Here is a 27204-nt window from a genome sequence, read left to right on the forward strand (position 1 = left end):
ACTGCATTTGCTTTCACAAGTTCATCATCATTAGTCTGGCCACTAGATGATGAATTCTTTGGTCATGACAACTCACGAAGAAAAATACAAAATGGTCCTTGAACTTAGTTGGTTCACTCCCACCTTTGCAGTGACAATGATAGAAAAGGAGGAAGAGGCTGCTAAGAATCACAAAGGCTTTAGGTCATTTATAAATATTAACTAAACTGTCACTTTAATGTGAAATCATTGTCCAAGACATTGCATATCTATCTTAACATTCTTAACATGAATGAATCCAAAAAACGAATGGATCTGTAATCTTATTGCTCTGGATGTTGGGGAGGGAGAAGGAGGTATACAATGAATGAGGCGGAAGCCTTCTTTAACACCGTGAAGACACTAATGGAGCACTGTTTGTCTACCTGTCATTGCTTGCCCTCAACATGTGACCAGTCCATATTCTCCTTCCAGAATATATTTCTCTGACATCTTTCACTCCTATTCTTCCTTGAAGTTCCTCAATAGTTGTATGTTACAGCCTGATCACAGCTACTACTCAATTCTTTGGAGTCTGCTGAGTTTAATGTCCCATAGCCATACAACACTGGTAGAACAGTTAAAAAAAGATGGACTTGAATCTGGAAGAAACTTGAGTTCATTTAAGGAATGCTGCAATTTCCTGAAGGCAATCAAGTCTTTTCCCCTCCTGTTTAATTCCAGGTCCAAATCATTGTCCATTTGTACTACCTAAGATATATAAGCTCTCAGACAAAGATCACCAAACATCACAAAGATGACTTAGAGAGGATTATGAGCAGTACTGTCTCCGGAAACAGCAAAAAGAGGGAGGGAAAACACATTTATAGAAAGCTCGGTAAGACAATCAATCAAGCCAAAGCATCCAAAAGATATTTAAGGATGGAATAGGAAGAATAATAAACAGACAAAAAATGTAAAGAGATCTGTCAAAACTTTTAGAACAAACTATTTTCTTCATCACTGAAATCAAAGCCACTGCATTTTGAGTCTAATGTCCCGGTCCCCAACGAGCTAAAGAAATGGCACTAAAGAAAACAAAGTCAAGAGGAAGATATGACTAAATATACTCTGCGGAGATCTTCGTTGGAGGTGATGATTTTGAGGGCCTTGTGGGATTGACTCTTTAAGATATCTGAAATAGGGAAATGTTTAGAAAAATCATGGATACTACAACTACTCAAGAAAGATGACTGAGAAAATATCAAGTACCAATGCATATGCGTACTTTTCTATTCCTACCAAAGTTTTATAAGATTTATATGAAATAATCTACATATACATTGAAGACATCTTTGATGAAGGTATGAGAAATGAATAGTCAGGCTTTTGCAAAGGCTACCATACTTACATTGTTAACAGAAAGATTCAGAGAACACAAGATGCCACTAGGCTTACTGTCTGTTGATTTTACAAAAGCATTTGGTTTTGGCAGAGTAAAATGCTGCCTTAAAGGCTCTTCTCTAACAAATGTCTCCCAAGCATATCTGAAAATCATGTAACACGACTTTAAAAATAAAACAATGAAGAACTCTGATGACTCTCTGATTATTAATATATGAAGCAGGGCATAAAATATGGTGAAGTATGCTCACCATAGGTCTTTGAAAATATTATAAAAGATGCCCAGCAAAGAATACAAATGGAGAAGGGATTCTCTATGAATGCTGAGGTCCTTCAAATGCTCTTATTAGTAGACAATGATTTGCTGAAATAGAATCAAAGACAAAGAAATTATAGAGGCTCCTAAATGAGGTCCATGATTACTCAAGAAATTGATCTAACTACCCATATGGGAGGAAAAAGTAGATGAAGAATGTCCAGACTATAACATGCAGTTGGATGGACTGTACATAGCTGGTCCACTAGTATATATATGTTTTGGGTAGACACTGAAGATGGACAATGAACTGTTCCTAGAACTAAAAAGAAGTAAAAGAAAAGGTTAGATTACATTTGGGAAATTGTGAAGTATTATTTTTTTAAAATGATCTCAAACTTCAGTCTGGAACAAAGAACCATCTTTTGAGCACCAACTTCCTCTTGCAGAGATATTATGTGGCTGTGAATTATGTAATTATCACAGTATATGAAGATTTAAAGTTAATTAAAGGACACTGGAGAAAACACATGATGGGTCTGGATAGGTGGCTGCAAAATCAACAAAGAACGGTGCAACAAAATCAGCATAGAACTTATGACAAAGATAGTCCAAGGAGCCAGTGTGTTTCATTTGTATTCATAAAATGTCAAAAGACCTAAAAGAATGCCTGCAGTATTTTGGATAGACAGCCTACCTCCCTCATTGATAAATTTATGAGAAAATATGAGTAAGAGACACACAAGATGAGAAAGCATGGATAGAAAAGTTACAATTTGTACCATGGGAGGCAATACCTACATCAATAACAGACTGTATTTTCTTAGAATTTTGTTCTTCATGCAAACACAAAAATGAATGATATTACATTATTAAAAAACTGAGAAAAGCTTAAGAAAATATCACATAATAAATTGCTTTAAAAATAACAAACTGGGGCAGCTAGGTAGTGCAGTGGATAGAGCACCGGCCCTGAAGTCAGGAGGACCTGAGTTCAAATCCGGCCTCAGACCAAATACTTGACACGTACTAGCTGTGTGACCGTGGGCAAGTCACTTAACCCCGATTGCCTCACTAAAAAAAAACAAAAAACAAACAAAAAAAGTAACAAACCTGTGAAAATTTAAAATGTGAAGACACAGATCAATGATAGTTGACTGTTACTAGTGAAAAAATTAATTATTTTGTAAAAAGTGAAGATATTACAAATGAGGGTTTTCTAATAATATTGTAACTAATAAATTCACACTGTAGAATTTCTATTCCATCAAATATAATGGGAATATATTAAACATATATAGCTAATGACTAATTCTAAGATGATGCATGAATCCTGGGATGCCATTCTGGCTAGCTCTAAGGCTAGATCTGGTTGGCTCTGCAACATACTAGCATTGTGACTTTGGATAAGTCTTAACCTAGGCCTCAGTTTTGCTATATGTAAAATAGGAAGAATAAATCTTGCACCACCTACTTCAGAGCTGTTGTGAGGAAAGTACTTCATATTTTGTAAAAAGCTAAATAAATGTTATTGTTGTCCCTCTTTTTTTTGCATCAATTCCTTTAAGCAGTTAGATAAAAGAACTAAATATGAGAATTTAAGCCCCTAAATCATAGAAGGGCATTAGTAATAATCTGTTAATCAATGAAATTTTAAAGATCAAATATAGAAGTGGTTAAGTAGATCTAAAAATCCCACTATTAGAGATTTATTTTCTAAAATATTTTTCTATCAATTCTTTAGATACAACATACTTAAAAATATTCAGCTGCAAAGTAACTTGGAATATTTTTTCCTATCTCTCTTCTGTCCTCAAAAAGGGATAAAAAATATTAGAGGCCATCTTAATACAAGGCAACCTATGTAGCTCTAAGAACTAAGTATTTCATATATCAAAAGGAAATGGGTCAAAGACAAAGGCTGAGAACTGAAAGGCTGATAGAAAGCAGGATATAGTAAGAAGTATGGGAGTGACCTTTCATACTAACAGCTCCTTTCATGTATCTGTTTTACATGCAATAATAGCATCTACTAGAAAGAAAGCTAATTGTTCCAGTTTCAGCTGCTGTTTTGCATATTCTCACCAATTATTCCCTGAGCCAGAAACATTTGTGATGAGTTGCTTGCTATCAAATATATCTTTCAATGGTCCCTGAAGGATTTCATTCACTACTCCTTCCTCCATATCAATCAAGACCGCCTAAGAAAAAAGAATTAAAATTTAATTAACATATTTTACTTTAAATTCATTATCCAATGAAACCAACAACACATTTAAGCTGAAACTTGATTTTTTTCTTTCCAGATTTAATCAAAATGTTCCTTTATGAAAAATGTGTTTCAGAAATCCATTTCAAAAGGAAATGTTTTACCATTTTATTAAAAGGTAAAATCCATTTAAGAATTGGATTCCACCAGGTCCTCTATTTTATCCTATTCCAAAAACGTAAATAAACTCAACACACACTCACATTTTATTTTCCCATAACCTCCTGTTGTACCAGAAAGATATACTGACCTTTACGAACAATAGGCCAGGCCTTATTATAAACAACAAAGAAATGCCCATCTTTTTTGTAAACTTAATATTTTAAACTCATCCTCATGTGACTCCATGGCAGTTACAAAGCTGTTAACCCTTCTGTTTATATGTTGTGAAGGAAATGGTTGATGTGGATAAGGTTTTTTTCTGTCATTGAGACAAGATTCAAAAATACAATTTAAAAAGATGCATTAAGTAGCCTCCATTTTATATGGTGTATAGAAGCTAAAATGTTGGGTGAGATTTGAAGTTTATATAAGATTTAGTCTCCGGCAGGCAAATATGACATGGACAAAAAAATTATGAAACAAAACAATATATGCCAAATAGTAAAGAGAGGTATAAGGAAAAGATCGTAACTGACTTGAAGTGGGAGAGAGCAGAATGTGAGGGAGTTGGCATTTGATAGTTAGATGAGGTATGAAGTCAGAGGGCATTCCAGGCAAGAGGACATAAAACAGTTGAGAACCTAGGGCAAGGGTGGGTAACCTATGGCCTTAAGGCCACATGTGGCCCTCCAGGTCCTCAAGTGCAGCCCTTTGACTGAATACACACTTCACAGAACAAATCCCCTTAATAAAAGGATTTGTTCTGTAAAACTTGGACTCAGTCAAAAGGCTGCACTCGAGGACCTAGAAGATCACATGTAGCCCCAAGGTCGCAGGTTCCCCAGCCCTGAACTAGAAAGTATTGGTATGAAATAAAGCTAGAAAGGTATTGTGGAGAGTCTTGAATGCGACACAGGAGTATGGGCTATATTTGATACACAACATGAAGTCACTGGAGACTTCTGAGTAATACGTAACTAGACTTATACAGAAGAAAACTGCCTGGCAATTGTGTGAAGGAAGGATTAAAGAAGGGACAGACTATGGATGTTATGTACTTAGAGACACATGACGTAATTAAGGAAACAGTACATGCTGGGGAGTAATGAGTACTTATACCTGAATGGTAACAGTTGGAATGGAGAGGAAATAAGACAGAGGTGAGGCTATCTTGTACAGCTGCACAACTGACTGGACTTGGTTACTAATCGGATGTGAGGTCAGAGGAAACAGTAAAAGATAACACCAAAATTTCAAATGTGGTTGACTGAATGGGAGTATCATGAAAAGAACAGGAAAGTCAGAAGGAGGGGTAGGTTTGGCTGAAGAGATAAGAAATTGGGCTTTAGATATCCATCATTTTTTGATTAGAGTTAGATGACTGGCCCGCCCAGAGTATTTACTGTGTCCAAATCCCTCTAGTAGGAGATTATTAGCACAGTAACTCAAAGTAGGAGCTTAGTAAACACTTGCTGATTGATTAAAAAAAAAAAAAAAGCAGACCCTGAGGAACTACATAATAAATAGGGCTTTGGAAGCAGCAGCAGCATACTCACATGCACACATACACAAAACAATTTAATAACGTTTGCAAAACATACAAATATGTATGAATGAATTGGCATACAGTGGTATAAACTATTTACATAAGTAGCAGTAGTAACTTACATTTCTACAGTGCTTTAAAGGTTTACTTTTCTCACAACTTTGTGAAGGTAGTTAGTATAAGTATTATCCACATTTTACAGATGAAATTGAAATCTCAGAGAAGTTGACTTGCCTAGTCACCAAGTTAGCCTCTGAGGCAGAGTTGAAATTCCTGTCTTTTGACTAAGTCCAGCACTCTTTCCACTATACAATACTCTAAATGGGCAAAATAAAAATGTTAACAGTTAGTGGGATTAAACACAAAAGCTCTCTGGAAAGAGGAGCTCTATGAGTTCAAAGATGTAAAGATGTATCTTGCCAAAAGGTCACACAATAAGGAAAGGTCAGAGCTAGCATTCAAAGTCAGGTTCTGTGACTCCAAATTCTGCCCTCTTTCTGCTATACCACTCTACCTACGAATGTGCACAAGTCAGATTGGGGGTAAATTTGTTAGACTCAAATTCAGCAAAAGTGGGATAAATTGAGGATAATCTGAAGAAAAATCTCCCAGTCTAGACACTACTTCTGAGGTATATAAGAAGCAAGATCAAGGGCAATTAAGGAATATAAAAGGATTAAGGAAAATGAAGGGCAGAAACAGAAAAGGTAGATTCAAGAAAGACAAAGAGAAGGCAACTGGAAAGAAAAGGCAAAGTTAGTGGAAACAAGAAGAAGATAAAGTAAAGGAACACACTGGTGGCAGGGCAAATTGGTAAAACAGTTGGATCTAAGAATGAAGGGAAGTTGGGTGTGGTAGGTGAGTTGTTGAGGCTAAGGACAGCAAATTGAGTATTGTGAAGTTAAGAAGTGATGAAAAACAGTAAAAATTTTAACCACCCACATTTAGTCCAAAAGAACAAGGTTAAAAATCCCAGTAATTACGGAAAGTGAAAGACATTGTACGGTAATTTGTATGGATACTGTGATGCCTGCATTTCTTCTACAAACTAGTGATTGTTTTTCATGTTCCAGGTGCAGGATGACCTTCCTCCAGGAGAAGGTGAAGGGATTTGAAAAAAGTATCTTTACACACTGTGTTATTAAGGAGTACGAGGTGTTCCCAATGGAAATAAAAGTGAAGTTTCAAAGAGAAAAAAGGGGATTTGAGGTAAACTAGAGGAAACCTGACTCTTGTGAAGGAGGCTGGAGAGTAAAAAAAAAAGTGTTATAGAGAGAAGAAAGTGAAGAAAAAAGAGTCAGCTATACAATTAGAGCTTACAAACAGACTTGAGGTTCTTTCTGAAAACACAATGGGATATTCTAAGGAAGGAGCTATTTGTCCTCCAAAGAATTGTATAATAGAATAGAGTCATAGAAACTACCTGATATGATCATCCAGTAAAGGTCAGAGGAAGAAGAGAAGAGTAAGGAATAGCTAATGATACTACTTAAGGACACTGAGGAAGCTATATGTCAATTCCATAACAATAGAGAGGTCTCTTATTGTCTTTCCAAGTCATATATCTGAGGCAAAACAGAGAAACTCTCAAGACTTCATAATGGATGACAACTATCCAACTCTGGTGACTACGCAAATGAAATTGCCAGAAAGAACCTGAAAAGCATTACCAATGATAACAATATCTGGGGCAAGAAACTGAAAATAAGAGGGCCATATATTGTGTTTTATTTATTGTTGCTAGCTGAAGGCAAGGGATGCAGAAGAAAAAACTGCGCTCAACAATGAAATTCTAAAGACAAAAAAGGAAACAACTATAGTGAAGAGAAAAAAATTGGAATTGTTTGCAGAAACAGATGTGAATGAATGGGGAAGACACCAATTAACTTAGATTTTTAAAAAGAAATATAAAGAAGATGGAAATAAGTCAACATAGCTGAAGAGGAATATGAGTGTGGTATGTCTTTATAAAAAGGACATCAGGAATGTTAAATCTCAAAACGAATTGAGACTGGTGAGGGAAGTTAAGAACAGTAAGTTTTTGTTTTTGCTTCTTAAATGTATACTGAGACAAAAGGAAGATCAAAGGTGGCACTGAATCTTTGCTTGAGGTGGATGGAGAGAGGAAAACTGCCAGAAAGGGCAGAGCTAATGAATTCTTACTCATTTCTGTGTTTTCAGTCAAGACTGGCTTTTGCCATTCTGGAAATGACAGAATGACTAATAGGAAGGGGACAGGAAGAAAAGGAGTTATAGTATGAGAGAGCATTTACCTGCCCCAGGTGAATTCAAGTCATCCAGTCCAGATGAATGACTTCTTGGGTAATGGCAGATATTACCATAATCAGTGATATCTGAGAGACTATGGAAAATAGAAGAGGTACCTTAAGATGGGAGAAAGGTAAATGCTCAATTACACACTTGGTGCGTTTTTAATGAGCTGAAAGACAAGCAATCTAATTAGCACAGAGGGGCATCCTAAGGCCAACACTTCAACTGAAATCTGTGAGATGACCCTCCTAATGAGTCTAATCCATGCAGGTTCTTCCTTAAGGTTGTGCTGAGTAAAGAAATCAGGTATTTGATAGCTTTTTTTCTAACAGCAAGGGTTAGAGAAGAAATTTTGGGGAAAACAAAACAAAACAAAACATTGCTTATAATGAACCATTAGTGGTAATGAAACTTCACTGTACGGAATAAAATACTATCACTATGGCCTTGTGATCTTTTTCATTACACTGGTATTATTAGGCAGTAGTGTAGAGTGGCAAAGAGTACTGGATAAGGATGAAACTGAGTCTCAGTTTTCTCATCTATAAAATGGAATATTACCTGTCCTAGTCTCTTCTCAGCGATGTTGGGAGAACCATATGAGATAATGTATGTGAAAGCACTTTGAATTCTGTAAAATAGTATTAAAAAATAATAGTGACCAGAAGGAGTGACCTTGGAGTCGGGAAGATCTTCGTTTAAGTTCTGATCCTGACACATATTAGCTGTGGAACCATAGGAAAATTATTATGCTCTTAGCTCTCTCATGAATTCAATTCTATTAGGAGAGGGGGTTTCTATACCAGGGTTTACAAACCTATACCAAGGAAACCACAGGATTCACCCTCCCTCCACAAAAAAATAAAAAGTACTATTATTATGTAGTATTATGGTATTTCATCTATATTTTGTATGGGGAAAAGTAACCAGGTAGCAGAACAAAATTACCTTGAAAATAAATTTTTATATGCAACAGTTGATGCAACAGATCCTTAAAATATACATATATTTGTTCTTAATACAAACTGTTTTCTTATCATCTGATCTGTCCAGAAATTTGTTACCATTAGTAAAGTTTTTTAAAATGCCTTAAGGTACAGCATCTGGCATTCATATAAACAGGGTGTTTATAAACATTCTTTCTGTGATTTACTGATTTAAGTTGGAACAGAGAAAATTTAATTTGGCTGACAATTATAACAGCATAACTATCATTAAAATATATAAAGTAAAAATCTTAATGTATATCTTACTCGTGCTTTTAGTGAGCGAATTTTTCCTTTGGAAATATCTACACCATCACCATTTCTTCTGAAAGATTTAAAAAAAACAAGGAAAAAAGATTACTGAGAAAAAACAGGCAACAGGAAATAATAACATAATATAATCCATTAAACTTCAACTCTATAGAATGTAAAGGAATATGAAATGTTAAATCATTATGAGTAAATTAAGCTGGACAAAAAAATTTATCTCAACTAAATGTTTACTTAAATTCTATGTATATAGATGACATATTTAATATATTATCCTGCAAATGCAAGCATGTATACAGAAACATGGAAAATTATGGATATTAGTCTTAATATTTTTGGTCCAAAACTGAGATTTCACGGGGAGGAGGAAGGAGGAAGAAACTCTTGGTAAAGAAACTCCCTCCATCAAAGGAAATCGGCAACTTGTGTGCAACTTAAAAGCTACAGTCTCCATTTGTCTGAGACCTTGAGAAGTGAGGTATCTCATCAGGGTTTTGCTCTAAATATTCTTGTATAGGTTGATCCTTTAATAACATTTTAAGAAATTCTAGCAATGAAATCACCAAGTCCCACTATATGAGCAATTCTGGCGACTGATACATCTTGCTATTGTCGTACAAAGAATTTTGGTTTTACTTAATTCTTAGAGGTACATGCAATGCATGATTTGGGGGGACTGATCTTAAATTTCACTTCTCTCAAGTCCCTTTTTTCTTGACCATTATGTTTTCTAAGTATTTTACCATATTACTAAAAATAGAGCAGGACGATAGGATAGTTGTGACTTGGACAAATACTACTTGTCTGTGTGGAATGGGAAGAGGATTGGCCCTTACTAAGTGCCTGGAATATAGTACTTGCTTAATAAATGCTTATTGATTATGACTAACTGAACACAGTGCTCTTGTGCACGTGCATGCATTCCATGCTGAATAAATATCTGAACTGAAGCTACTGAATACTGGACAAGAACATGTGCCACTTAAACTGTTACCCTGGTCCCAATATTCTTGATTTCTGGGTTTTGTTACGGCACAACTTTCAGTGGGAGGCATTCCATACTACTCATGGTAGAAGTTAGAGTTGGGTAGCTAATCTTCCTTTATGGTTGTAAGTTTTTATCAAGAGAAGTAAACAATTTAACTATTGGGTAGGATGGGTCAGAGAAATGGGGGTTAGTACATCTGAAGCCTTTTGTCTTAAAAATATTATATTTAATTCTTGGTCCAACGACAAAGCATGTACTCTTTTGTAAGCTTAATCATCCCGATCGACATTAATGTACTGAAGGTCATATACAATGACTACAGGAGGCGCTACTTTGCGATTCCTTAGAGTACATGATTTCGAGATCTTTTGAACTAAATTCATGTACTATAAACCATACTGGGACCCCCACCTAAGGACAGATACCAATAGCTGCATCATACATTCTGATGAACTTGAAATAAGTAAGATGCATCTTACCTAGTATCCACATTTCTAAAGAAGTTCTTCAGTGAGTCATCATAAATTCCTTTCTAAAAATTAAAAAAAAAAACCATTCATGTAAGTGCAACTATTTTATAAGTTCTTTAATCCCACCCAAGATGTCCTTCAAAGTTTTAAATCATAATCAATCATTAGGCAACAATAGAATTTGTAACAGGGATTGAATTCTCAAGAAAAAAATGTCAAAAACATTCACACTTGTTTTCCAACTTATTAATTTCAGATCAGCGTTTCTAAATTCACAAAAGAAGATCCTAAAGGAGTAAAGGCCTGAGAGAAGGTTTTTCTCTTCTATCTGACTTCAGAAGCATATACTGCAGCATGAGGAACTAAAACAGAAGAATCGATCTGCTTTGGTTAACTATATCACCTGTGCCCAAATGATGTGCAGACAGAAAAAGAGGAAGTGCTACTAGTGACTTCCTTAACGGCCAAATTCAATAATCTTATTCTAGTCCCCATCCTTGGGCACCAAGGTGACACAGTGGATAGGGTATTGGAGTCAGGAAGACCTGAGTTCAAATCCTGTCTCAGATGCTTAATAGCTGTGTGATCCTGGGCAAATCACTTAACCACTGTCTGCCTCAGTTTCCTCATCTGTAAAATGAGGATAATAATAGTTCCTATTTGCCAAGGTTGCTGTAAGGATCAAATGATATAATTGTAAAGCACTTAGCACAATGTCTTGACGCTGTAAGCTCTATGACATAGTAAGCTCTATGTAAATGTTAGGTATTGTTATTACTATCATTATCATCATTCCATTTCTTTAAATTTAACATTGATGATCACAGCCTCCTTAAGAGTCTCCTGTGCCTTTGATTCAATGACACTTAAGTTTTTGGATTCTTTTCCTACCAACTTCTCTATTTCTGTCCTGCCTTATTTTTCTTATCTTGGCCACTAAATGTAGATATTCAGTATGACAATCAACACTTACTAAGTATGTGCTATGTAAGTAAGCTTATACTTTGTATAGATTACTTTAGTTTATACCACTATGATAAGAATGTTCTTTCCCAGTCTCTGTCTGTTGAAATCCAACTCAAACTTCCAAAGACTCAACTCAAATGTCACCTCCTGAAGATTTCCCGGATTTTTCCCACTCCAATTCTCATTTCTTTCCACCTGGAAAGGATTATTTCCTTTCCAGACTTCAAATAATACTTTTTACTTAGAAAGACGGACATATAGGATATTTATCAGGAGTCAGGCACTGTGGTAAGTGCTGGGGATACAAATATAAACATGTGAGACAATCTTTGCCCTCAGAAGCTTACATTCTTAAGGGGCGAAGGCAGCATATAAAGGGGAGCTAAAAAAAAATGGGACAGTGGGAAAGCAGTATGGTGTGGGGATGACCAGAAGTCAAGGCCTAATTACAGGGAAGATGAAGTGAAGGCTCATTTAATAGAGCACTCAATCCCAGAGCACAAGCCCAAGATGGGGAATGTGGGGTGTGGAGGGGGAGGAGACAGGGATGATGGCAAGAAGATAGGGACGGTAGTCTCTGCAAAGTATGTAGAAAAGGAAGTGGTGTGGAAACCTGGTTCTGTTATCACATTCTCCCTTGTCTGCTAGATCACAGCTTTGCTTCTGTCCCTTGAAGGAAGGGCACGTTTCGGATGTCTGTATCCCCGGTGCTCAGCACATTAACTTGTGCTTTACAAATGTTCCTTAGATCACAGATGTAGAGCTGAGGGGGCCCTAAGGGGACACACAGTCCCACCTACATTTTACAGATGAGGAAAGTGAGGCCCAGACAGCTGAGACAACTAGCGTGGGACCCAAAATGCGGGCCATCTGATTTCAATTTAGTGTTCTTTCCCTCCGTACCACACTGGCTACCTTCTATACTACCTGCTAAATGCATGCGATTTTTCTTTCTAGAGCAAGGATTCTTGATCTTTTTTGTGTTGCAAACTCTTTGACATGGGGGTGAAACCTATGGATTCCTTCTTCAAATTACGTTTTTAAATTTGTAAAATAAAATACATAGGATCACATGGAAACCAAAGGTTAGTTACAAGAGAGATACAATTTTTTTCTTCCATGCAAGTTCACAGATCCTTTGAAATCCACCCCCAAGTTAAGAATCCCTGTTCTAACATAATCAGACATATTTTTTTATTTGATGGTGGACACTCTAAATCTTAAACAGATGCTACTGAGTTCCTCCACTTGAGGCCCTGAGGTGTAATGGAAAGAGAGCTGGATTCAAAGTCAGAGGAAACCTGGATTCCAATCTGCCCTCTGACACTTACTAGCTATGTGACTATGTTGCTGTTCAGTCGTGTCCAACTTTTTTTCTTGGCAAAGTTATCAGAATCATTTGCCGCCATTTCCTTCTCCGGTTCATTTTACAGATGAGGAAACTGAGGCCAACAGGGTATACAGTGACTTGCCCAGGGTCACATTGCTAGTGTCTGAGGCTGGATTTGAATCCAGGAAAATGAATTTTTCTGATGCCAGGCCCGGCACTCTCCTCCTGTGTCACCGAGCTGCCCCACGTGACTATGGGTCAGTTACTTACCTTTAGATTTACCAGAGATCTAGAGTTGGAAGGGATCTCGGAGGCCATAGCCTAGTCCAGCCCTCCCATTTTACAGATGCGGTAGGAAGATTGGGAGGGAGATGAAAGCGGGAAGATGGAGGAGGGAACTGGAACAAGGTGGAGAAAGGGAGGAAGGTGGAGATGAGGTAGGAAAGTGGTGTAGGGGATAAGAATATGGTGGGGAGGAGGAGGAAGAAGAGGGTGGGAAGGAAGGGGGGGAGGAAGGGGAGGGAGTAAGGAGTGGGGATAAGGAGAGAAGGAAGGGGGGAGGGGAACAAGGTGGAGAGGGGAGGATGGGGGGAGAGAAGAAAGATCAGAGGAGGAGTTAGGAAGATGGGGGAAGGGACAACAGCAAGGTGGGGAGGGGGAGGAGAATGGGGGACAAGTTAGGAAGATGGGGGAGGGGATAGGAACAACGTGGGGAGGAGGAGAATGGGGGGGAGGGAAGAAAGATCTGGGGAAGAGTTAGGAAGATGGGGGAAGGCACAACAGCAAGGTGGGGAGGGGGAGGAGTTGGGAGGATGGGTGGGGTCAGGCACGCGGCAGGGTCCGCGGAGTGGGTGGCGCCCTTCTACCTTGTTGATAGCTGCATGCTCCCTCAGGGCCAGATCCCAGAAGCAGCGGCCAATCTGGTTCCCGCACTGGCCGACTGCAAGCCCCCGCGGCGAGCACGAAAAGAAAGAGAACAGGGCATTAGTGCAAGCGAAGGAGTCCAGCTTCAGTCAGGGACTCCCGCCCCGGGGACCTTGCGGGGGGGTCCTCCTCAGCCCCCGACGCAGCTCACCTTGCACTACGACAGACTGGGCCATGCTGCTGCTCCTGCAGCCGCGGCGGCTCGCGCCGACACCGCAGCTCGCGGCCGGCCGCGATCCCGGGCCCGCGGACACCTGGGCGGCAGTTCAACGGTCAACACATGATTTCCAATTTCTTCCTTGGGCTCAGGTCGCGCCTGCGTCTCGCGCCTGCGCTTTGACGAGGCCGGGGGTGGGGGTGGGGGCGGAGCAACGGAAAGCGGCTGGAGGGCGCCTGCGTACTAGCTATTGCCATAGCGACCAGGCACGCATTCCTCCGCCTGGCTTTCAGTCTGGGCTCTCTCAACGTCTAAGTCGGAGTGTCTGAGGTTTCCGGAGCCCGCACCAGCTGGTAATACAAGAGTATTGGTTTGGTTGACAGCGTCCGTCACTTGCTCTTCCTTGTCCACAGTCTCAACCCTTCTTGGGCGGCGGGGAAGGGCGTCTCCTACCGCGGCCACCCCCTTCCCCGCAAGAGTTTTATGAGCCCCGACTGACCCGGACCTTGAAACAGACTGACCAATTGCAGGCCCTGGGATCTGGGGGTGGATGGGTGACAGCAAGCAGGGTGACTGGTACTAGGGGGTCGCAGGAGAGAAAAGCTAAATCTAATCCTTGGGCCGGTGGGGGGGTCTTGATCTGTGTTTATTTGGGCATGTAGGGGTACTCCTGACGTGCGGCTGCCCTTATGGGTATAAGCCCATGAAACAATATGGGGGCTCGGGTTTAATCTAAGATAGGATGCCACCTCCTCAGATCCCTCCAGGTAGGAATGATCAGTTGATTTTCTAGCGCTATGTAAATGATCTATTGCTGGGTCTGTTTTGGTAATGGATGCTTCCTCCTTCAAGATTTCTCTGTACCAATGAGAGCCTTGGAGTGCCCAAGGCAGAACTCTCCGCCTAAGTAGTGGATGAAAGCGATCACAGATTTGTCAAAAACACAGGGCAAAGTGGAGTGGAAAAAACAGCAACACTAAACTGAAAACTAATCCTCTTAGTTCTGTTTACCGCTTAAAACTGTATGACTTTGGACAAACTGACCTTCTTTGAGAGTCTTTCCTCATCAATAAAATGGGGATAATAATACTTGCCCAGTCTGCCTCCTGGGTGATTGTAAAGGGGAAATATGATATATGTGAAAGTGTTTTTAAAACTATGAAATAGGATGATGATGATGGTGGTCATCTTGAAAAATTCACGCTGAAAGTGATTTAGACAAACCTTTCTGTGGTATTAGATCCAGTGACCTTGAATGGGGACTTTCAGGAATACTTTCAGGGATGGGGTAGAGCTGTATTGTTATTCCATATTTGTCATCTGAAGCCCAGGAGTCAAGAACGGCACCCATACTAATGTTTAGAACTCTACATGAATATTTTTGCCAACTTGGTTAAGAATTAAAATCTTAAAATTTAGCTGATGCAAGAAGTACATGGTGTAAGAAAAAAAAAATCTGGATTTCTGCTTTATATCCTTCTGCAACAGAAGTGTGGGTGTTAGAGAGAGCCTTGCCATGCTTACCAGTGCACATACGTACAGACAGAATGAAAAGAAAGCATGCTGTCAAAGTGGTTAATATGGTTGTGCGCCTAGAAATTTGCTGTAGTTTCCTCCTCTCCGCCCATAAAGTATAGGCTAAATATGAATCAACAGATGCAACCAGTGTTTTATTTCATCGAATTCTTCTCATAGTGCAAGACTTGCTGAGATTTTGTATTGTGCAGAATTTGAAAATATTTTCAAGAAACCCCTTTGGAATACATACATAAACATATATGCATACACTTTTTATATCCCCCAAGCCACTTTTTTTTTTCCAATTTTCCTTTTTTAAAAAAAATCAACTTTTAACCATTTCCTCCTGGAGAATTTTGTGGGTTTTTTGTTTTTTGTTTTTGGCTTATTGCAGTTTCTTTATATTAATGCTCGAAAAGTATGTCATCCTTTTGTTATAATACAGTGTCCTAATTAATATGTTTTATGTAGCTTGTAATTACACAAAATCCACACACTTAGTGATGTGATATTGGCCCCACGCTGTTACTAACTATCTGCTGCTCAAAAACTCTAGTAAGAGCTTCTCTATACTTATGAAATGACTGCTCTCGTCTTAGTCCTATACCTTCCGTAAGATGAGAAGTGACTCACCATTTTTTATCTCTTATTTACATTGTAATTATTCTAGGTAACAACAATAACAAAAGGGATGGGTATTTTTTTTTTTTGGTCACACTCATTAAATTGGTTGCCATTATGGTATTTTTTGGCACTTTTGTATTTGGCTTTTGATTTTGTTTGTCACTGTTTTCACAGGAATCAGTTTTATAGATTTTTTTTTAGCCAAAAAAATTGTATTCATTTAGTAAATAAAACACAGCTACTGATGATTTCCTGTTTTATTTCACCTGTGGAAGACCCACAGCATCCAGCAGTCAATATTTCACATTTGCTTGAAATGAAAAGCGAGATTAGAAGAGATTAAAGAGACTTCACTTTTCTGCAACTTGTTTTTTGGGAGAATAAGCAGTTTCTCCCAGTAGAATGCAAGCTGTTTGTGGGTAGGGATCATTTTATTCTTTATATTTTTATTCCCAGCATTCAGCCCTGTGCCTGGCACAGAGTAATAATAAATACATGTTGGTTGTGTATTGACTGAGAGAGGCAGTAGGGAAGTGAATAGAAAACTGACCTCAGAGTCAGGATTTTACAAATTCTACATCTGATACATTGTTGGCAATGTAATTGCGCAAATCATTTAAACTTTAATAGTCCCATACAACTCTTTAAAACTATTAAGTTGCTGAACTGCTGCAGAGCTGCTTTGGTAGAGGATATTTCTTAGTCTTGAGTTCCATATGATAATGAAATCATAAGTACAGTTAAAAAGGTTTTTTGTTTTAGTCATTTTCTATTATTTAAATTTTTTTTAGTAGACATTAAAGATTTAGAGTGTTTTATTTTAAAGGTTAAAAAGGATTTTGTGCTGCAAAAACCATCAGAACTACTGTGGAGATAGCCTCGGTTTCCCCATCTGTAAAATGAGATGGTTTGAGTAGATGAATTAGAGTTTAGGATTCATGCTGTATTTCTCTTCCCTTCTTTGCTTGTGCTCAAATGCCTAAATTTCCAGTTCTTTATTGGAGTAGAATGACTTCTTTAAGGCCTCTTGCAGGGAGTTCAGAAAAGACAGCTTAAGTAATGATTGATTCATACTTGTTTATACTCTCTTTCATTTGAAATTTCTGAAATCAGATAGAAAATAATTATGTCAAAACTGCTTAATTGTTGCTGGTAGTTACTAAAGTGCATTGATCAGTGTAGTGTTGAAATATGCAGAAAGTGAAAATAAGATAATATCCTACTTCCATAAAAAACTTTTTATATTTTTAAGGATAATTTCATAGCTATACAAACCACTAAAAACACTGCCAATCAGTATAAGGACTTAGTGTTTAGGATGGGCCAATGCATTAGCTAACAATGGCCTTCAGTGATCTCAACTCATCTGGACTATTATTACATAGTCAAGTGGTTTTTTTTCCAGCCAACCAGACTTTTGGTTATCTTGCTCACAGATGTCAAGCTACTAAGGCAAAGAGAAAGCTTAGGTAAGACTGAGCAGCTTGAGTAAGATGAGTTTCCTATAACATGTCATCTGAAAATAGAATAATGAGAACACAAAAAACTTACTGTGAAAATTTTGATTAAGATAATCTTTAACTTGGATTATACATTGGAAAGTTTAGTTCTCACTTGTGCTGAAAAATAATTTGCTTTAGATATGTTATTTGTTTTTAAGGGCTAAATAGATTAATTCTGAAAATGTTGGGGTTGCTTTAATAAATATCTTTAAAATTAGTGATTGCTTACTGGAAGAAGTGCCAGATTCATGTTTCTTATCTATCATATGTAAGTTGAAATTTTATGTTTTGCTGTTGATTTCATGTGGGGCTATTTCATTGTGAGAAGTTTGGGGAATTGGAGGCATGTGGGAAGTGGGGTATGGAGATTATGATTGGGCCATTAGTCAGGAAAAGTCCTGAAAAGAACCAGGAAGACTGGGATATGAAGTCATGTATGTATTTTTGTGCTAATTGAAAATATTCAGATCTGGAACACAGATTTAGATGATAGCCCTGTATATCTGATAATGGACTTAATCATGTTTGGCCTTTTCATGTTCCACAGTATTTGAGAAGCAAGCAAGCAAAGAATAACAAAACCCAAACCAAATTTTTAAGGGCAGTTAGCTCTCTTAGCTAAACAGAAATCTTTTCAGTTTAATGCTGCCATCATGAATTCAGAATGAAAACTTCTATTCTTTAGCAGGTAGGAAACTATATGAAAGAATTCTCTGATGTCATAATTTCTGGGTGTCACTGGCTCATTCGACCAGCCTTCCTTTGGCACATTCCATCTTCCTATGGAAGGAGAGTAGAAGCATTTGATTTATTTAGCCTCTACAGGAATCAAACTTCACTTATTTTGGTAAGTGTATGTTTCTTTGGCTTAGCCAAAACCATGTTTATCAAAAAAGATAAGATTTTTGAACTTATCTAGGTGGAAAATTTTTCTTGAGCAATGGAAAAATACAACTTTTCACTGGGTGTGTAGCAACTGGAGGGCCTCCCTAAAATCTTTGTGCACTTTAAAAATTTTAAACTCTTAAACTTTAATAATTTCAGTTCATCATCATTATCATCATCATCATCAACAAGAAATATTTATTAGGAAATCTATTAGGTGCTAGGGATACAAAGAATTATATAATAGAGTATCAGCTCAAAAGAGACTTAAAATTTAGTTGGACAAACAACATACACACATTAAAAGATAAGCAATAATACAAGTATAGTATATGTTAAGTGACAAATGCATGATGTAGACTGTATTATAGGAATCAGAGGAAGGAGCAATCAGGCACTTGGGAAGACTTTACAAGCTGATCCTTGAAGGGGGAAGGCTAAGCTTTAGATTATAGGGAGCAATTTTCAAGTAATCATGATGTGAGTAATCTATAAATCACATTTAAAGACACATTGAATTATAGCTTCTGTGAACTTAAGTTTTGCTACTCTTAAGAGAGTTTACTTTTATCTATGGTAGTGACTGCTTGTCATTGGAACTGAAATAAGAATACATGCAGGCAACTGAGGAAGAATTATAGATAAGAGTTATAGATTGATAAGAGTTATAGATTCTATCATGCCTATATACTGATTATAAAAGTTTGAAAAGACAAAAGGCCACTATCTATTTTTTCTTTAATTTCTAATTTAGTTTTTCAGTGAATTATGCCTTTTCGGTTTGGTACTCAGCCAAGGAGGTTTCCAGTGGAAGGAGGAGATTCTTCACTTGGTCCTGAACCTGGCCTGAGCTCCAGTACTACATGGTATAGGAAAGAGACCCCACCAACCAGGTAAACTTATTCTGCCAACTCTATCTGTGTTACCATGCAAATTTGAACTCTGGTTAATGTCATCATAATATCTGGGCTAACTCTAAATGTTGGAAGAACAAAAGATTTACAAAAATTAATCATCACTAAATTGGTAACTTTTTGTTGCTCATTAGAGGTAGTGTTAAGAGGATGAACTTGCCATATGGAATAGTATGCTTAGTTTTGGAACTTTCCCCAGATATCCTACTGTTTAAATGAAATGATTTTAGACCAATTTTTTTTTTTTTTTTTTTTGGCTAGGCAATGGGGTTAAGTGACTTGCCCGGGGTCACACAGCTAGTGAGTGTTATGTGTCTGAGGCCACATTTGAACTCAGGTCCTCCTGACTCCAGGGCAGGTGCTCTATCCACCGCGCCACCTAGCTGCCTCTTGGAATGATTTTTAAAAGATAAAATGTATACCCATGAAAGCACCTGTATGTACACCCACACGCATTTTGTTGCCATTTGAGGAACATAAGATGTCTTTATAAATTACCAGCTGGAAGTTTGACTTTTTTTTTTTTGTTTTTTTTTTTTTCATCAGTTTCCTGTGATTAAAATGGGAAGCAATAGCTATAGTTTTTGCTGGAATACAAGTCTGATTTCTGCCTTATCAGTGTTAACTGTGTTATATAATTACCCAGTGGCATTTAAAGAAATTAAAATTGATTTAAGAAAGGAGAATGAGTAGTCAGATTTTAGCACTTCATAATATCATTTCCTGGTAGGCAACTAAATAGATGTCATTTTCCCTGTTATTTAGGCAACTCCGAAGATGCCCTGGAAGTCACTGTCTAACAATCACTGATGTTCCTGTCAATCTTTATGCGACAATGAGAAAACCACCTGCTCAGAGCAGCAAGGAAATGCATCCTAAATAGCCGCTTCTCTGGTGAAGATCATCATAAGGCTTTTGTAGAGGTTTGACTAGGTCAAGGTAATGGGCCAGTATCATTTTATGATCTGGTAAACAAATAAAAGTTGTGACACCATTGGATGTTCACAACTGTTTTCACTTGTCATTTATTTTTGGTGGGAAAAGAGGAGAAATGCCTATTCAATACAATAGGGACAATATACAGTCAAGTATTAATCTAAATGTAAGGAAATAACCATTAGTATGATAAATTATACTAAACTGATGGCACCACTTTGATCCATGAGGAATATAGAGAATAAAGACTAAGTATTAAGACCATTAATCAAAAAGCAAAAGTCTAGAATAGAAAGGGAAGATAAATAATGAAGAGAATGAGAGAAAACTTTTTAAAATTAAGATGCAGAAAATGAAAATTTAAAAACTTAAAACAGGTTTAAGAGGAGGAGAGGAAGGAAAATTCAAATTGACTACTTGAGAGGACAAAAAAGGGGAAGAATTAAATTAGCTAGATAAGAACAAGAAAGAAAAAAGAACTAATAAGCAACATTCTTAAAATTAAAAAAGGAGGTAACAGGGAATGTGTATATGGAGAAGTGGGGAATAGGGCTTGAAGATAAGGAAAAGAGAGCCAATAAGAATAAGGTTTCCTTAAAAATAGATTATGCTAAAATAATTGAAGAGATATAGTACTGTGTTTACAGAAGAAGAGGGAAAAAATCCTGATTTGGAAAAACCCCATATTAGAAAGAAATAGAAGAAAATATAAGCCTGACTCATAACCTTAAATGTGAAGGATTAAACAACTTAACAAAACAAAAAGGTGACAAAGATTAGATAAGAAAATAAAGCCTCATTCTTGATTAAAAGAAACATTTATAAAGCCATACAAATAATAAAAATGAAGGGTTGGAAAAAATTTGCTATGCATCAAGTGAATGCAAAATAGGAGTTGCAACCATGGTATCAGACAAAGCAAAAGCAACTATTCAAAACATAAAAATGAATAAACAAGGTAATTACATTATGCTGAAAAAAAAAACCATAGATAACAATCCAGTATCAATATTAATATACTTCAAATATCTTTGCATCTGAATTTGTAAAGGAAACATTTACAGACCCTACAAGAAGACATAACACAATAGTGACAAAATTTCAATGCCCCTCTCACAGTTTTGGATAAGTCTTAACAGATAAATGAGAAAATAATGAAAGTAAAAAAAATTGCTGGAGAAATGAGATCTAAAAGACTTATGGTATCTTCTAAATGGGACTGCATATATATATATATATAAATATATATATAAATATATATATATATATAAATATATATATATATATGTAAATCCCAGTAGAAGCTCTGAGAGACAGCATCGCTTCCAGCCCCAAGGGTTCAGCAACCCTGAGGAGAACAGTATTGTTTCTGAGGGGTCCTGGGGAACGGCATCAATTGTAATCCAAAGGGATCCGAGGCCCTTCATGGGTGAGGACCAGAATGAAGATCAAGAGAGCAGTGTCAAGAGTGTGATCAAGAGTGTGATCTCCCCAGATCACACCACCTTGTGAAACACCAAAAAATTTTCAAAATGCCAGAACTAACTATGTATTTCACAGGACCTCCCAAATCCCATGTGCATATACACGTGGGTGTATGAAATTATAATAACACACAGATCTCTGTATACCCACATATGTCAATTATAGGACATTTATTTCACCAATGAAGACATTCGAAAGACACAACGGACTCACAGGAGACCATAAACAGATACAGAAAACATCTGAGAGAACTGATTTGAGCTGCCAACCAGGCAATACTCTGACATTCTGGTAAAATCCCTCTTTCTTCACAAGATCTTACACAGCTCTTCCTAGATGTTTCAGTTCTACCTTTGTGGCTTGGACTACTCACAGAAGGAAAAACACTTTGGGCTACTGGATAAACTGTCCTTTCCCATTGGGCCTATGCTATTTGAATGACATGGTAATACTGGGGATCAAATATAAGCATATTGCTGCCCCATGGTGTAGCTTGGGGCTATGGAGGGGAGGAATCTTTTTTTTTTTTTCTCTAGGAGTGATAGATACTAAGGAACTTCCTTTTTCAGTAATGTATGATTACCAGACTCTTGAACCTAGTATTAGTTATGAGACAACCCACAAGGCTGTCACAGCCCAAGAAATCTCTCTTCTTTGGTTAGAAGGTCAGATTATGGGATCATGCTGCCTAGAAAATCAAACCACATCAGCCTCTACACAGGAGACTGGGATTCAGGAATATTGTGATGAACTCTCCTCAGCCTAAATGGAAAGGGAACTTGGTGCAGTAAAGAGAATGTTGGATTGGGAGTATGGAAGACCTGGTTTCAAATATTATCTCAGATACTTCCTAGCTGTGTGACTCTGGATGACTCCTTAAAACTCTATGCTTCATTGTTCTTATCTGTAAAATGAGGGGGTTGGGTTGGATTTGATGGGCCCTGAGGTCCCTTTCAAATCTAAATCTATGATCTTAGGAAGTGGGAAAACAGTGACCGATAACATAATAAATATTGGTTGATTGATATCTGATTCTGCCACGTGCTTCTTCAGGGGCTCTTTTATTCTTCTTTTAACATAATATTCCCTTCTCGCCCTCCTGTTCCAATTTTCATTTAATTTATTTGTTTGTTTATACTCATTCATTTTCTGTCCTCACACTTCCCCTCCCTCTAAGTGAGCAATAAAAAACAAAAACAAAAACCAATTCTCATAACAAATAAGCATAGTCCAGAAAAATGAATTCCTACTTTGGTCATGTCCAAAAAAGTATGATTCATTTACATCTCCCTTGCAGGTTGTGATTAGTCAATGAATGTTTATTAAGCATCTACTACGTATGAGGTACTGTACTATGCCCTGGGGATACAAGGAAAGACAAAAGAAACAGTAACCTTGATAAGCTCACAGTCTAGTGGTAAAAAAGGAAGGAAAGGAAATAAACATTTATCAAACATCTACTATGTGACAGGTACTGTGCTAAGCACTTCACAAATATCTCATTTGATCCTCACAATAACCCTGAAAACTAGATTCTATTATTCCATTTTACAATTGAGAAAACAGGAGGACCTTTAAAGATTAAGTGATTTGTTCAGGGAAGGTCACACAGCTAGTAAGTGTATCATTTTATTGATCAGAATCCTAAAGTCTTTCAAAGTTGTTTTTCTTTATAATGTCATTGTTTAAATGTTTCTCCTAATTCTGCTTGCTACATTCTGCATCAACTCAGAGGTCTAGCCAGTTTCCTTTAAAACCAATTCAACTTCCCATTTCAGTTTGGATCGAATTCTCCTTATAGGTATTGTTTCTATTTCTTTCTTTTACTGTTATAACCTCGTTTTCCACATAAAACTTTCCAAATTATACCTGAAATGTTATAGTAACTTAGAAATCAGAATAGTACAGTAGGGGACTCTTGGTACTCTGCTCTTTAGATGTCAATGCCATTTCTTGGGCTTGGAATGTTTGTTTACATGTAAGGATACAGAAAGGGGCTTGAATCCTAGGAACTCACCTGGCAAGGCACATGTGGCTCTCTATATACTTCTCTTTTATATGCTGGCGTAGACTCCTCCATCAAGAATATGTCCTCCTAAGAAGTCCAGCAAATCAAATAATCTTGGGGCATCCCCAGTCACTGGAAAACAATCAGGTGTGGTCCTTTGTCCTCTTTAGGTGACAATGAGGCCAATAAACATGTCTACCCTCTTTGTGGAGAGGGGCTTTCTGACCCCAGACATAGACTCCCCATCCTTTAAGCTCAAATTGATCAGGGAACTTCTTTTTTTTGGTTTTTTTTTTTTTTTTTTTTTGCGAGGCAATTGGGGTTAAGTGACCTGCCCATGGTTACACAGCTAGTGAGTATCATGTGTCTGAGGCTGGATATGAACTCAGGTCCTCCTGACTCCAGGGCAGGTGCTCTATGGGAACTTCTTTAATTGACCACCTCACACAGGGAATAACCTGAAGGCACAGTGTGTCAAACTTGGCCAACATATAATAGATTAGTTACTGGATGAATGAACATGCTTTCAGAGCCATTAGTATCTGGGCTGACCTGTTGGAGGCATGGGATTTTGTTATGTGTATATTTGATGCTGTTTGCTCTAAAGAAAGGGGAAAAGAGGGCATTGCTAGAGGCAGAATTGGGTCCATAGCAGAAATATTCCTGTGACTATCTTAAGGTAGGGCATTCTTTTTAATGATTCATTCTTAGGAAAATACTTTTATATAACTAGTCTGAATTCAGTTGAAATTGGGAACCATTTTCTTTCACTCTGTTCTCTATACAGAATCTTTCATAGGCATTAACTCTATTTCTATTTCTTTCTTTTACTGTTATGACCTCGTTTATATAGCTCAATTCATAGTTTTCCCAAATTATACCTATAATATGTTGTAGTAATTTAAAAATCTACGTAATATGGTAGACATGTGAATGAGAAAACCTTGTTATCTTTCAAATCAAAAAGACTCAACAACTACTAATAATCTGCTGTTTTCTTCTAAGTGACAATAAATATATGCAGTAAGAAGAGTGCTTGCTGATCTAGAACTTGAAACCTAGATCATCCTTCTAGTCATGCTTCTGATTCACCATGAGACCATGAGTCACCATGTGATTTGGGGCCAATTGATTTCTTAGAGTTCAGTTTCCCACTTGTGAATTGAAGAGGATGGAACAAATTGTTGCAAGGGCTCCATCTAGCTCTAAAATTCTTTGAAGTAGAGTTATTTAGCTAAAATGGCCCTCATGTTTAAACCATGGCATCATAGGGAGATAATTTTACAAAGCTGTTTGGAGCCCAATCAGGAACTCAAATTGTATTTAATAACGGCTATCCAAGAGTTTACCAACCCTATCCCCAAAGTAAATCTGGTCAGGGAATTTCCATGTCACTCCCTTGTCTCTGATGTATTCTCTTGCCTGAAATGAATGAATTAAATTAAAATTGATAAACATGTACTAGCTGGTCCTTATATGTAGAATGCTATGCTAGATCTGAGATAATTCATGTGTTGTTGTTTAGTTGTCTTCTTAGTTGTGTGTGATTCTTCATGACCCCTTTTGGGATTTTCTTGGCAAAGATTCTGGAATAATTTGCCATTTCCTGCTTTAGCTCCTTTTACAGATGAAGAAACTGAGGCAAACAAAATTAAGTGACTTGCCCAGGGTCACACAGCTAGTAAGTGTCTGAAATCAGATTTGAACTCAGGTCTTCCTGACTCTGGGCCTTTCGCTTTATCCACTGTGCCATCTAGCTGCCCTTAGGTCTGAGATACAGAGGTAAATAAGACAGTTTCTACTCTTAGGTAGCTTCTGATCTATAGTAGAATGTGATATAATAGGACAGTATATTCACACGTACACATATGTACATGTCTATGCATGTATTTACACACATATATGTCATCTAGACTATTGCAATAACTTCCTTTGTGGTTTTCAATCCTTCACACACACTGCTAATCCAATATCATTCAAGTACTCAAGACCTCAACTCTCCAACTTCTAAATGAATACTAAAGTACAAGCTCCTCAGATTGGCATTCAAAGCCCTACATTCAAGGTAGCTAGGTAGCCCAGTGGAGAGAATTTTGGGCCTGGAGGAAGATCTGAGTTAAAATCCTGCCTTTGACATTTACTAGCTGTTTGACCCTGGGCAAGTCATTTAGCTTCTGTAACGCCTCAATTTCTTCAACTGTAAAAAAGTTGATAATCTCAGATATCTCAGAGGGTTGTTGTGAGAATCAAATGAAATAATAGTTTTAAGCACAGTGCCTTCTATATTGTAGGCACTCAATAAATCTTTGTTGATTTATTGAGGTTTTATACTAATATTTTTTTTTCAGCCTTAATTGCTGGTTGGGCATTGCCTCAGCCAAACTGAGACCTTTTAAAGGCCTTAACTTGAAAAGGCCAAAGTCCCCCTCTGCATCCTGGGCCATCTCCAGTTGTCCCTGGCCACTGGACCCAGATGGCTGTGGAGGAGAAAGTGAGGCTGGTGACTTTGCACAGCCCTCCCTTCCTTAAATCCAATTCACTTGAATGTCATGGCATCACCTCCCTGATGTCATGGTCCTCTTGGAGAACAAAGGACAAACAGCAACTAATGAAGTTCAATAATAATACTAATCCCTGATTAATTTTTTAAAATAAATCAATAAATACACACGGAAGGAAACATAGAAATTTGTTTTCCTTTTTCCAGTTTGTCTAATTGCCTTTTGTTCTTCTCTTGAAATGAATTCAATTCCCTCTTTCTTGAAGATTAAAAAAAAAACTTCCTATCTGCTACAAACATAAAGACTCTACTGTTTTTCTGTCAGAACAACAAAATTGCACTAATAAGCTTAGGGCAAAGTTTGGGATTGAATGAAGCTTTTATAACATCTCCCTGAAAACTGACAATTAAATTAATCTGTGAATCTATCAGCACTTTGAAAACATATGCCAAGGCATGTTTGAAACACAATTTTTATTTTATTTTTTACAGACAGGAACAGTATACCTTACCAACGTAAAATAGGTGTGTTGTCAGTACACAGAAGCTTAGCCTTCCTTGTTTTCAACTGCAAATATTTAAGATCGAAAAGAAGTATCCAAGTGAGAAATCCTAAATATGATCCTTCACCAACTCTAGGAGCTCACAACTCATTTAGTCTTGTTCACTACATGGGTACTTCTGAATAGAAAAAGAGATGCTGTTCCTTATTGCTGGTAGGGCTTTTGTTTCTTCAGTGCTCTAAAGAACTTTGTAGTTTGGTTGCTGCTTGGCTTAATATTAGGCTGCTGGACAAGAATTAATGCTCACAGCTCCACTGACCAGGGCTGCTTTACTGAAGCTCACTTGGCGTTCATCAATCACGAAGTTTCGGATGCAGCCAGAGAAGGGTCTTCCCATGGTCAAGCTTGGTGTCAGGAGAGACTCTGCAAGGA

At 37.5% G+C, this 27204-nt stretch overlaps 3 protein-coding genes across 9 annotated transcripts in view; 1 reads left to right on the plus strand and 2 right to left on the minus strand.

Moving 5' to 3' along the window:
- The window catches only part of TUBE1 (tubulin epsilon 1), a 31278-nt gene extending 17322 nt beyond the window's left edge, over nt 1-13956 (minus strand). For 2 of the 4 annotated variants that reach the window (XR_003567928.1, XM_027848604.1), the window contains exons 1-5: nt 13892-13956; nt 13683-13756; nt 10530-10582; nt 9060-9117; nt 3704-3819 (exon numbers count right to left, since the gene is read on the minus strand). Coding sequence is in view for 3 of the 4 variants with exons in the window: in XM_027848604.1 (XP_027704405.1) it covers nt 3704-3819; nt 9060-9117; nt 10530-10582; nt 13683-13756; nt 13892-13916 (326 nt within the window). In the remaining variant the exon portion in view is untranslated. Of the gene's footprint in view, nt 1-3703; nt 3820-5657; nt 5677-8367; nt 8438-9059; nt 9118-10529; nt 10583-13682; nt 13757-13891 lie in introns of those variants that run through there. The other 2 variants (XM_027848605.1, XM_027848606.1) reach the window with 2 other exon arrangements.
- A 206-nt stretch (nt 13957-14162) lies between these two features.
- FAM229B (family with sequence similarity 229 member B) lies at nt 14163-20345 on the plus strand. Of its 2 annotated transcripts, none has more exons than XM_027848679.1 (4): nt 14163-14250; nt 18227-18388; nt 19181-19319; nt 20106-20345. In XM_027848679.1, exons 3-4 carry the CDS (start codon nt 19195-19197, stop codon nt 20221-20223), a joined length of 243 nt encoding a protein of 80 aa, XP_027704480.1. In that variant the 5' UTR covers nt 14163-14250; nt 18227-18388; nt 19181-19194; the 3' UTR covers nt 20224-20345. The 2 variants fall into 2 exon arrangements, with proteins under 2 accessions (XP_027704480.1, XP_027704481.1); XM_027848680.1 differs by having other exon boundaries at nt 14169-14250; nt 18230-18388.
- Nucleotides 20346-26726: 6381 nt separating this feature from the next.
- LAMA4 (laminin subunit alpha 4) overlaps nt 26727-27204 on the minus strand; it is a 188198-nt gene continuing 187720 nt past the window's right edge. For all 3 annotated transcript variants that reach the window (XM_027848621.1, XM_027848619.1, XM_027848620.1), the window contains one exon: nt 26727-27195. In XM_027848621.1, the coding sequence (XP_027704422.1) occupies nt 27050-27195 (146 nt within the window). In that variant the 3' untranslated portion in view covers nt 26727-27049. The remainder of the gene's footprint in view (nt 27196-27204) is intronic.

The sequence above is a fragment of the Vombatus ursinus genome, unplaced genomic scaffold (genome assembly GCF_900497805.2).
Source record: "Vombatus ursinus unplaced genomic scaffold, bare-nosed wombat genome assembly UNPS02006779.1, whole genome shotgun sequence".
NCBI lineage: Eukaryota > Metazoa > Chordata > Mammalia > Diprotodontia > Vombatidae > Vombatus > Vombatus ursinus.